Source organism: Sinohyriopsis cumingii, chromosome 15 (assembly GCF_028554795.1).
Source record: "Sinohyriopsis cumingii isolate HCF-2022 chromosome 15, ASM2855479v2, whole genome shotgun sequence".
NCBI classification, from domain to species: domain Eukaryota; kingdom Metazoa; phylum Mollusca; class Bivalvia; order Unionida; family Unionidae; genus Sinohyriopsis; species Sinohyriopsis cumingii.
This window is the reverse complement of record NC_142975.1, coordinates 43,738,749-43,751,101: the sequence shown is the minus strand read 5'-3', so window position 1 is coordinate 43,751,101 and position 12,353 is coordinate 43,738,749. Positions and strand designations below refer to the sequence as shown.

The window sequence follows — 12,353 nt, the reverse complement described above, 5'->3', positions numbered from 1 at the left end:
CAGATGATTGAGGTGGTGACCTCATGTTGACATTGCCCTTCTCAGGTTATGAATATTTAGGTGATTGAGGTGGTGACTTCCTCATGTTGACAATGCCCTTCTCAGGTTATGAATATTTAGGTGATTGAGGTGGTGACCTCTTCATGTTGACATTGCCCTTCTCAGGTTATGAATATTCAGGTGATTGAGGTGGTGACCTCTTCATGTTGACATTGCCCTTCTCAGGTTATGAATATTCAGGTGATTGAGGTGGTGACTTCCTCATGTTGACATTGCCCTTCTCAGGTTATGAATATTTAGGTGATTGAGATGGTGACTTCCTCATGTTGACATTGCCCTTCTCAGGTTATGGATATTCGGGTGATTGAGATGGTGACTTCCTCATGTTGACATTGCCCTTCTCAGGTTATGAATATTTAGGTGATTGAGGTGGTGACTTCCTCATGTTGACATTGCCCTTCTCAGGTTACGGATATTCAGGTGATTGAGGTGGTGACTTCCACATGTTGACATTGCCCTTCTCAGGTTATGAATATTTAGATGATTGAGGTGGTGACTTCCTCGTGTTGACATTGCCCTTCTCAGGTCATGAATATTTAGGTGATTGAGGTGGTGACTTCCTCATGTTGACATTGCCCTTCTCAGGTTATGAATATTTAGGTGATTGAGGTGGTGACCTCCTCGTGTTGACATTGCCCTTCTCAGGTTATGAATATTTAGGCGATTGAGGTGGTGACTTCATTATGTTGCCATGGCCTTTTCAAGATAAATATATTTAGATGATTGAGATGGTGGCTTCCTGAAGTCCAAAGTGCCCTTTACATACAAATATTTGCATACAAAATCATGCAAATTTTTTAAAAAATTTATAAATCTGCGTGGTATTGTTTTTCATATTTTAGGTGAGTGAGGTGGATAATACAGAAAACGGGCGAGTTCGGATCAACTTGACCATCCCAGAAGAACCTAATATTGCAAGTGTTCGTGATAATAGAATGGTAAGCTGAAAAGTTTAGAATTGGTATCCTTGTTGACTTTCACATTCTTTTATTCAGAGAAAATAAAAAAATGTAATCACACAGAATTAAGGAAAATAAAATGATAGAAATATTATAGCTATTTTAGCAGGGACCTGTTTATGTACTTTTTTGTAGAATCAGGATCTAGACTAAACTGAATATATAGGGTAACATTCACCCCTACCGTTGTGAAATGAGAAGGGAATTTCTGAATATAGGCAAAATTTGCCACCACCATTGTGAAGATGAGGAGGGAATTTCTGAATATAGGCAAAATTTAATCAACAAAATGAAGGTAGGAATTATGCACAATTCAATCCCATTTTGAAAATTTTTCAGCATGATTTTGTTGAAATTAGTGAGAATCCCACAGTTTTGTATCATAGAATACACTGTATTAATATGAGTATTGCTAATTAGACTACACCTACACAATTTAATGGGATCTTACCTACATTATAGACCCCAGGAATATGAGTATCTCATATTACATAAAATCTACCCAATTTAATGGGATCTTTGACAATACCTACATTATAAGTGGCAGCAGTATACTGGGCAACCAAATAATGAGGAACCAGCATGCAAAGTAAACCTGGTTGCCCAGGCATTGGCTTGAAGATTAGGGAACCAGGACAACATTTCACCCATCATTATAAGTTTAAAAAATCATAACACTGTAATGAGAATTTTATGACCAAAGTACCGTTTCAGAAAGTTGTAACTTTTTGCCTAATTTCAGGTTTCATTATGTCTCCATCCAGTGGAGTGCCCCTATTGACTCATGAGTCATCTTAGCTCATATAATGCTTTTACTGACTCTTGACTCATCTTAGCTCATTTAGTGCACCTCCATACTCAGGACTCAGCTCATGGAGTGTCCCCTACTGACTCTTGACTCGTATTAGCTCATGGAGTGCCCTTACTGGCTCTTGACTTATATGTGCTAATGGAGTGCCCCTACTCATTCATGATTCATCTAATGGGGTGCCCCAATTCACTCATGACTCCTCTTAGCTCATAGAGTGCCCCAACTCAAATGTGACTCATCTTAGCTCTTGGAGCACCCCTATTCACTCATGACTCGTCTTAGCTCATAAAGTGCCTCTACTCTTTACTCATCTTTCTACTCGTAATTTCAAGGTTTTATCATGTCTCTATCTCATGGAGTACCCCTAGCCACTCTAACAATTTTAAGCTCCTGGTCAGAACCTCACATAAGTTGTAATCTTATAGAAGAATGTTTTATAGCCTTAGTATTGGTATGCAGTGTGAACAAGTCTGATGGACCTGAACTATGACACAGCCAGTCTTCTTTGCCAAGAACCAGTAACATCTGTGAACAACAGAAGGTGATCATTCAGTCATTCTCATCATTTCATACACTGAGACAATGATGCCAAGACCAGTCTGTGCTCTCAAGCACTACCTTAAATGCATGGAAGACTGTCATGTGACCCAAAAATGTCTCACAACTCTGGAAACATTGGGGATGCACACCAAATGTTGAAAACCTTTCCATCTTGGCTTAAGTGGCTGACAGACATGCTTTGTGCACTGTAAAGTATCTCACTACTGGATATACCTAATGTAATTCAGGCTCATGAGATTCAAGCTACCTTTGCAAACCTCACATCCAAATGCAACATTTTGATAGAGACATTGTAGAGAAGAGAATTTAACTTGGTGGGTTCAGTGGTTCTTCATTGTTGTTTTGGGTTTAAGCCATTTTTCAATGCAGATTGGCCATACATGGTGGTCAGTATAACTGACTGAGAGGAAAAAAAACCTGGTAATAACCACCAACCCACAGGAAGCTAATTGCAGGTTTCTCACATACCCACATTGGCTGAGCCAGTACTCTAACCCACACACAGACAGAGGTGAGATGGCATTGATTTGTAAAAGCAAGTGCTTTAGATCCCTTAGCCATCCAGGGTTCTGGTTGCTGCCCAGACAACAAGACCAATTTAATAACAGTTCAAACTTGTCACACATATGGGTTTGTAGCCTTTTGTTGGATTTGCCTCAAATATGTTTTTTTAAGAAAACATCAATCATTCATAATTACTGGTATGTTGATGTCATCTATCATTAGGGTAGTGGTTTATCCTTCAAATGTTAAATTTCACTCGAAGGGTAACCATGGTAGATTTTGGATTCTTTTGCATTTCCTCATCCTGTTTGCTTTTATTCTAATGTTAGTATGAACGGGGAATTTATTCAACAGAGAAAGTATTTTTTTTAGTTCCTTAGGTTTCTCAGAGAATACTTGGCAAGTCACCTTACTTTAATGCTCTCCCACACTTCCACATAAATCAGTAGTGCCTGCCCACACCAATGCAGAAAAGCAAGCATGCCAACCGACACCTCCACAAAAACACCTTCACACAAATGTAAATATCCTTTTCAGTGTATAATGCATCTCTTGGCTTAACCTGGTAAGCATCCAGCATGTTGTTGTTGTTGTTCTCGGGTTTAATGCCATTTTTCAGCACAAGATAGGCTATACATGGCGGCCAGTATAACTGGTGGAGGAAGAACCCTGGAAAACCCAGGGAAGAACCACCGACCCACGAGAAGCTACTGGCAGGCTTTCCCACATATCCACGCTAGCGGCCATCCAGCATGTGGGCATCCACATAGTTGTTGGAGGGGAGGAAGTTGTTCAGAGTTTTTACAGTTTTTGTGTGTGTGTGTGTGTATATATATATATATATATATATATATATATATATATATATATATATACACATACATACATACATACATACATACATATATATGAAGAGTCAAACCTGTATTAACAGTTACCTCAGCCAGCAATCGCCTGGTTACAGTGGCCATTCTGATTTTCCCCCCCCGCAAATATTTCCTAAATTAATGTTTGGTAATCTGGAGTCACATGTCAACGACGTTCAGCAGCCATGTGTTTCCTAACCTAGCAATGGTTTCACCAGTCTTTCAGCAGTCAGTGGCCATATGTTTTTTTAACTCATTAACCCCTGGTGCCTCATTTATGGACCAGCAGGTAGTACCCTACTTCTGAGCTCTGTAGCATCAAGGTCATTTTAGATACACTAAAGTGGGTGGTTTTATAGAAAGGTAGACAGATGATGTAGCTCTACAATGATAGCAACTAATCTGGACTTTCTAACTGCGCTACAAAATACAGAGGGAAAACTTAATTATTTAGACCCAATTTTTTTTCCACCAAAAATTTGCCTGTTGTTGGAATCTGATTTTGTGTCTGGATTTGAGACTTTTTGGCCTCAAATCTAAGGCAGACCAGTCTGAACTGCACTCAGACAGGCATACATTTGCAAAAGTCAGATAAGATGGGGATTTGGAATAAAAAGTGGTCCAGATAACAAAAATTATGGGTAAGTTAGGCAAAAAAGAACTTTTACCCTTCTGCTCATGCTTGAGCAAAATAGCCAATGAAAAATGACCTTTCTGACACAACTAGGCATTAGGATAACTGGAAATCTTTTGGAGGTCAATGTATTAGGATGTACTCAGAAATAGCCCCCAAAATGTGTTTCCTACTTGCATTTCAGGCAAAAATGACAAAAACCTCCAGGGGTTAATGGGTTAACCAAGCAATGGTTTCATCTTGTGTTCTGTGGTTACTGCAATATATCAGCAGTGACCATTCCAAGTATACAAAATAAACTTCTTTTGTTTGATGAGCAAGGCATGGTATATATAAAGGTATTTTATGTGAATCCATTGTTTAAACATTTCATATTTTGATTTGTACTTACCATAATAAAATGAAACCCAAAGGGCTCAACATGTTGGCTTTGAAAGCAGGGTGGTTTTTATTGTTATGTTAAGATTTTGAATCAAGCTATCTCTGATGACAAAAATACATGTAATCTCATAGTAAATGCAATAGTGATATCCCTTATGGTTTAAGTGCTACTAATGATAGCCCCAGAAAACTGCTTTGCTTTTCCCAAATCTTCAAAAGTTGCAAACAAAAGCCAACTGTCTTTTGATCTCAGTGAGTTTGAACAACAGTCTAATCCATCATTTGTTTAAAGAGTGATCACCTGTTTTCATTCCAAATTATGCCAACTGCCTAGACAAACAGTAATGTGTTTCACAATTACGGTTAAGCTGTCAATTAGTAATTGAAATTGGGATGGAAATATGCTCAAAACAAATTTAGATCCGTGCAAATTTAGATCCGTGACTTTTTTAAGGCTAAGATGTGACTTAATGTATATGATGGGTTAAAGTGAAGATACAGTATGCTTGTTTTGAACTTATTTTATTAAATTTTGTTAGTTTTATTTATTTAGATTTCGAGTCTCAGATTCTGCCAATGTGGGTATGTGAGAAAGCTTGTCAGTAGCTTCTCGTGGGTTGGTGGTTCTTTCGGGGGGGTTTCCCCTGGTTCTTTCTCCACCATTAATACTGGCCGCCATGTATAGCCTATCGTGTGCTGAAAAATGGCATTAAACCCAATAACAATAACAACAACAATTTATTTAGATTAATAATAATAATGATACTACTACTAATAATGATGCTAACACTATTTGGTATATAATTTAGCATTTAATTTTGTCATCAAATAAGTTTGAACCTGCTGTCAGAGGTTCTTTTCCCATGGGTTGCTGGGTGGCTGTCATTGACAGGTTTATATATATATATATATATATATATATATATATATATATATATATATATATATATATATAAAGAAACAGTTTTTGTCTTTACATGAAAGTTGGATTTGAGAGCTAGCTGAGTTATATTTAATGTGAAGATTTATTTAAATATCTGGATAAAATATGTACATGATACAACAAAATTACATCTTAATATTTGTAATTATAAATCTAGATTAATGAAGTATTAGCTAGCTGTATGCTCATTGAATATAGGTTTTGGACAAATGTACTATGTATAATGTACTCAGTATTAAATAAACATGCCTGTATCATTGTACTATATATAATGCACCCAGTATTAAATAAACTTGCCTGTATCATTGTACTATATATAATGCACCCAGTATTAAATGAACTTGGCTGTATCATTGTACTATGTAAAATGTACCCATTATTAGATGAACTTGCCTGTATCATTGTACTATATATAATGCACCCAGTATTAAATAAACTTGCCTGTATCATTGTACTATATATAATGCACCCAGTATTAAATGAACTTGGCTGTATCATTGTACTATGTAAAATGTACCCAGTATTAGATGAACTTGCCTGTATCATTGTACTATATATTATGCACCCAGTATTAAATAAACTTGCCTGTATCATTGTACTATATATATAATGCACCCAGTATTAAATAAACTTGCCTGTATCATTGTACTATATATAATGCACCCAGTATTAAATGAACTTGGCTGTATCATTGTACTATGTAAAATGTACCCAGTATTAGATGAACTTGCCTGTATCATTGTACTATATATTATGCACCCAGTATTAGATGAACTTGATTGTATCATTGTACTATGTAAAATGTACCCAGTATTAGATGAACTTGCCTGTGTCATTGTACTATGTAAAATGTACCCAGTATTAGATGAACTTGCCTGTATCATTGTACTATATATAATGCACCCAGTATTAGATGAACTTGCCTGTATCATTGTACTATATATAATGCACCCATTATTAGATGAACTTGCCTGTATCATTGTACTATGTATAGTGTACCCAGTATTAGATGAACTTGGCTGTATCATTGTATTATGTATAATGTACCCAGTATTAGATGAACTTGCCTGTATCACTCTACTCATGCATGGTTTCCTTGAACAGCGTTATACAGAGAGACCACTATAGATCCAAATTTCCTTGAACAGCGTTATACAGAGAGACCACTATAGATCCAAATTTCCTTGAACAGCGTTATACAGAGAGACGACTATAGATCCAAATTTCCTTGAACAGCGTTATACAGAGAGACGACTATAGATCCAAATTTCCTTGAACAGCGTTATACAGAGAGACGACTATAGATCCAAATTTCCTTGAACAGCGTTATACAGAGAGACGACTAATGATCCAAATTTCCTTGAACAGCGTTATACAGAGAGACGACTATAGATCCAAATTTCCTTGAACAGCGTTATACAGAGAGACGACTAATGATCCAAATTTCCTTGAACAGCGTTATACAGAGAGACGACTAATGATCCAAATTTCCTTGAACAGCGTTATACAGAGAGATGACTATAGATCCAAATTTCCTTGAACAGCATTATACAGAGAGACGACTAATGATCCAAATTTCCTTGAACAGCATTATACAGAGAGACGACTATAGATCCAAATTTCCTTGAACAGCATTATACAGAGAGATGACTAATGATCCAAATTTCCTTGAACAGCCTTATACAGAGAGACGACTAATGATCCAAATTTCCTTGAACAGCGTTATACAGAGAGACGACTAATGATCCAAATTTCCTTGAACAGCGTTATACAGAGAGACGACTAATGATCCAAATTTCCTTGAACAGCGTTATACAGAGAGACGACTAATGATCCAAATTTCCTTGAACAGCGTTATACAGAGACGACTAATGATCCAAATTTCCTTGAACAGCGTTATACAGAGAGACGACTAATGATCCAGATTTCCTTGAACAGCGTTATACAGAGAGATGACTAATGATCCAAATTTCCTTGAACAGCGTTATACAGAGAGATGACTAATGATCCAAATTTTCTTGAACAGCGTTATACAGAGAGACGACTAATGATCCAAATTTCCTTGAACAGCGTTATACAGAGAGACGACTATAGATCCAAATTTCCTTGAACAGCGTTATACAGAGAGACGACTAATGATCCAAATTTCCTTGAACAGCATTATACAGAGAGACGACTAATGATCCAAATTTTTTTTGTTTCAGCATCATGAGCAGAGGTACTCTCCTGGATATTTGCTTGCTCAGAAGCTCGGAGTCAGTTCTCATTTCCTGTCTCGAATTACTGGTACCATTTATGTCCACCGAGGGACTCCAGAGGGCTCTAATGATCAAAAGATTAACATTGGACTCAATCTAAAGTTTACAAAGCGGGGAGAAGAAGTCCCGGGCTTTACAAAATTATGTGAGGGTCAGTGGCTGTACTCAGATAAGGCAATGGAAACCATCAATAACTATCTCAGAAAGTGAGTACACATCACCCAATATTTGTATATTTATATTTCTTCCAACCTCAATACTTATCTGTTGATCGTAATCACTTTTCATGTTGTGTGTGTGTAAAATATTGGTTAATTTGGCTAACAAAAAGGGGGAGAGTCCATTTATTACTACTGAGAAATTTGAAGTCAGAAAGATTCAGTCATCAGTTATACATTATACAGCAGTGGGGAAATGTACTTGATGGATAGTTACAGCTATATGTTTGTACCCTTTTTATTGACAAGAAATGATTACTCCTAATTATTTTGACTGCTTCTATGGCCTAAGTGGTTAGAACTCCACCTTGGATGCTGGACGTCATGGGTTTGATCCCCAACCAAGGCATACCAATGACATAAAAATGGTACTAGTAGTTGCCTTACTTGGTGCTCAGCACTAAGTGGTTAGTGTTAGCTCGGTCAGCCAGGTATCAGAATAATGTGACTGGATGGAACAGGATGTTTCATGTCTGCAGCATGTTTATCCAATGCTAGACCTCATTATAAACTGCCATACAATGTTTAAAAAAACAGTTTAAAAAACACCCAATTATTTTACATTAACAACTCTGTGTTTTATTAAATTAAGTTCATGACATGCCTGTGATTATTAAATAAAAATATTAAATATTCTTTTTAATAGTTACAGCTTTGATACTGTATGTGTAATTGGTACTTACACATGAATGATACTTTTAGCTGTACATTTCAGAGGATACTATTAGCTGTACATTGCAGTGGATACTATTAGCTGTACATTTCAGTGGATACTATTAGCTGTATATTTCAGTGGATACTATTAGCTGTACCTTTCAGTGGATACTATTAGCAGTACATTTCAGTGGATACTATTAGCAGTACATTTCAGAGGTTACTGTTAGCAGTACATTTCAGTGGTTAATATTAACAATACCTTTCAGTGGATACTATTAGCAGTATATTTCAGTGGATACTGTTAGCAGTACATTTAAGAGATTACTGTTAGCAGTACATTTCAGTGGTTAATATTAGCAATACCTTTCAGTGGATAATGTTAGCAGTACCTTTCAGTGGATAATATTAACAATACATTTCAGTGGATAATATTAGGAATACCTTTCAGTGGATACTATTAGCAGTACGTTTTAGAGGATAAGGTTGGCAGTACATTTCAGAGATTACTATTAGCAGTGTCAGTGGTTACTATTAGCAGTACATTTCAGAGATTATTATTAGCTGTGTCAGTGGATACTATTAACAATATGTGTCAGAGGATACTATTAGCAATACATTTCAGAGGACACTGTTAGCAGTACATTTCCTATCATACTATTAGCATTACATTTCAGAGACTACTATTAGCAGTACATTTCAAAAGAGACTATTAGCTGTACTATTAATTGGTTACTATTGACAATACAGTTTATAGGATGCTATTATAAGGAGGCAATTAGAAGGGTTGTAACAATTAATCAGTGCATTTATGCATTGACACTTTTTCTAAGTTGATAACCATATTAATACAAAAGGTGAAGAATTGATACAAACTGATACTTACTCTATTCAAGTTACTTGCTTGCCTTTTTATTCTTTAAGTTGATAATTCATACAAGACAGCTGTCACAGGCATATGCACTTAGATTACAAACAACTGTTGTTGACAGCCACTTCCCTGCTACAGAGTAGTACAGTGAAATGTCTCCTTTTGCACATATATATGTAATCAGAAACCGACCTTGCCAAAAGGAAAGAAAAAAATATTTGCACAGTATTGGTGAAGGAGAAGTTTCTAAGCCACATGAGTTGTAGTCACCTTGGTCATTTCTTGAAGCTGTGTGGGTGTTGTCAATAATTTCCTTTTTACAGAAGAAACAAGTGTATTTGGCCATGGCAGTTGTTTTGCATATGCAGTAAGTACAGTGTGATGGAATTGGTTGTTAAGCAGCTCTGCTCCCTTTCTCAGACTTGTTCCAGATATGATTTTCCTTGCATGAGTTAAATATTTCTTCTGTTTTAAGATAGATTGTAATGCCTTCCAAATTTAAATGAGGATATGAAATAAAATGCAAAACAAAGGACATGGTGACCTGCATCTAATCAGATGTAACAGGCTGAAATGACCTAAAAGGTGGTATTGAAACCACGGGCACCAAACAAATGGTATGTTTGGAATTGTTTATATAACTTGTCAAGGATAAATATGGCATATGAACAGATGACAAGTCTATGGCTGGCTGTAATCTACTTACTAGAAATATAACCAGACTGTCAACAAATGTCTAAATGCACAAGTCTACCACTAAAAGACTTTTGAAAAATGACAAGACCATCAAATTGATATGTGTATGAATAATGTATTGTAGGCTCTGTAACATGAACCATATAAATACATGGCACAGGTGTATTGTTACAACCCTAACATTTAACCATATTAATACATGGCACAGGTGTATTGTAGGCTCTGTAACATGAACCATATAAATACATGGCACAGGTGTATTGTTACAAGCCTAACATATAACCATATTAATACATGGCACAGGTGTATTGTTACAACACTAACATTTAACCATATTAATACATGGCACAGGTGTATTGTTACAACCCTAACATATAACCATATTAATACATGACACAGGTGTATTGTTACAACCCTAACATATAACCACATTAATACATGGCACAGGTGTATTGTTACAACCCTAACATATAACCATATTAATGCATGGCACAGGTGTATTGTTACAACCCTAACATTTAACCATATTAATACATGACACAGCTGTATTGTTACAACCCTAACATATAACCATATTAATACATGGCACAGGTGTATTGTTACAACCCTAACATATAACCAAATTAATACATGGCACAGGTGTATTGTTACAACCCTAACATTTAACCATATTAATACATGACACAGGTGTATTGTTACAACCCTAACATATAACCATATTAATACATGGCACAGGTGTATTGTTACAACCCTAACATGTAACCAAATTAATACATGGCACAGGTGTATTTTACAACCCTAACATATAACCATATTAATACATGGCACTGGTATATTGTTAAGCCTAACATATAACCTTATCATTTTAGTCAAGTTTTAATTATAGATTTTAGGGCAAGGCATTCATGTTCTATGAACCAATCTCTAGCTAAAACAAGATAACCATTGATAATATTGACTTTAAGATGAATATGTGGTACAGTCACACAGACTTATGGAAATAAAAAATGAAAAATAAAATAATCATTTTGCAATATATTTTCAGGTTTCCATATGTGTGGGATGTCATATCCAAATCAGACAAGGTGTCTGTGGATATCTTCTATGAATCTCAACTTTTCCCTGAAGGAAGGTAAGCTAGCTGACCTTAGAGATGGTATTTATACTGCCTGCAAAGGAAGAGGGTTGTATCCAGGATATACTGGAGTCTGCTTTTCCATTCATCATACTTTTATTTATTTAATGTCATGTGAACTCTTGCAAATATCTTCAAACTATACTTTTGTACCATGACTAGACGTTGTGTCATATATAAAGCCTTTAACTCATTCGACCCCAGAGGTTTTTGTCGTTTTCATCTGAAATGCAAGTAGGAAAGACATTTTGGGGACTATTTCTGAATACATCGTAATACATCAACTTTCAAGAGATTTTCCATGAGACTAATGCCCTTTTTTGTGGTTTTTTTTTTTTTTTTTGCCTAATGGACCCATCATTTACATATGGAGACCACTCTTTATTCCAGATGCCCACCATATCCTAGTTTTTGCAAAGGTTCACCTGTCTTTGTGCAATTCAGACCAGTCTGCCTTAGATCTGAGGCCAAAAGGTCTAAAATCCGGATGCAAAATTGCATTCTGACGGGTCCCAAAAAATGAGGTTTTTCCCTCTTTATTTTGTAGTGGAACTAGAACTTCCAGATAATTTGGTATCAGTGTAGAGCTATATCTGTCTGCTTTTTTGTAATGCCACCCACTTTGGTGTATTTTAAGTGACCTTGATGCTGCAGAGCTCGGAAATGGGGTACATCCTCATCACGCCTACAAGCGAGATCGGGGCTGAATCAGTTAAAGCGTTGTCATATTTTTGTCTCACCTCTGTAAGCAGATGAGATTGTTACTTTTCTGTAGACATCAGTGGCATCAATAATATTAAAG

General features: G+C 36.2%; 1 protein-coding gene across 2 annotated transcripts in view; it reads left to right on the top strand.

Moving 5' to 3' along the window:
• The window catches only part of LOC149781708 (5'-3' exoribonuclease 1-like), a 218,249-nt gene that overhangs the window by 142,469 nt on the left and 63,427 nt on the right, over positions 1-12,353 (top strand). For both annotated transcript variants that reach the window (XM_089935809.1, XM_089935808.1), the window contains exons 25-27: positions 903-998; positions 7,924-8,183; positions 11,462-11,548. In XM_089935809.1, coding sequence (XP_089791935.1) covers positions 903-998; positions 7,924-8,183; positions 11,462-11,548 — 443 coding nt within the window. The remainder of the gene's footprint in view (positions 1-902; positions 999-7,923; positions 8,184-11,461; positions 11,549-12,353) is intronic.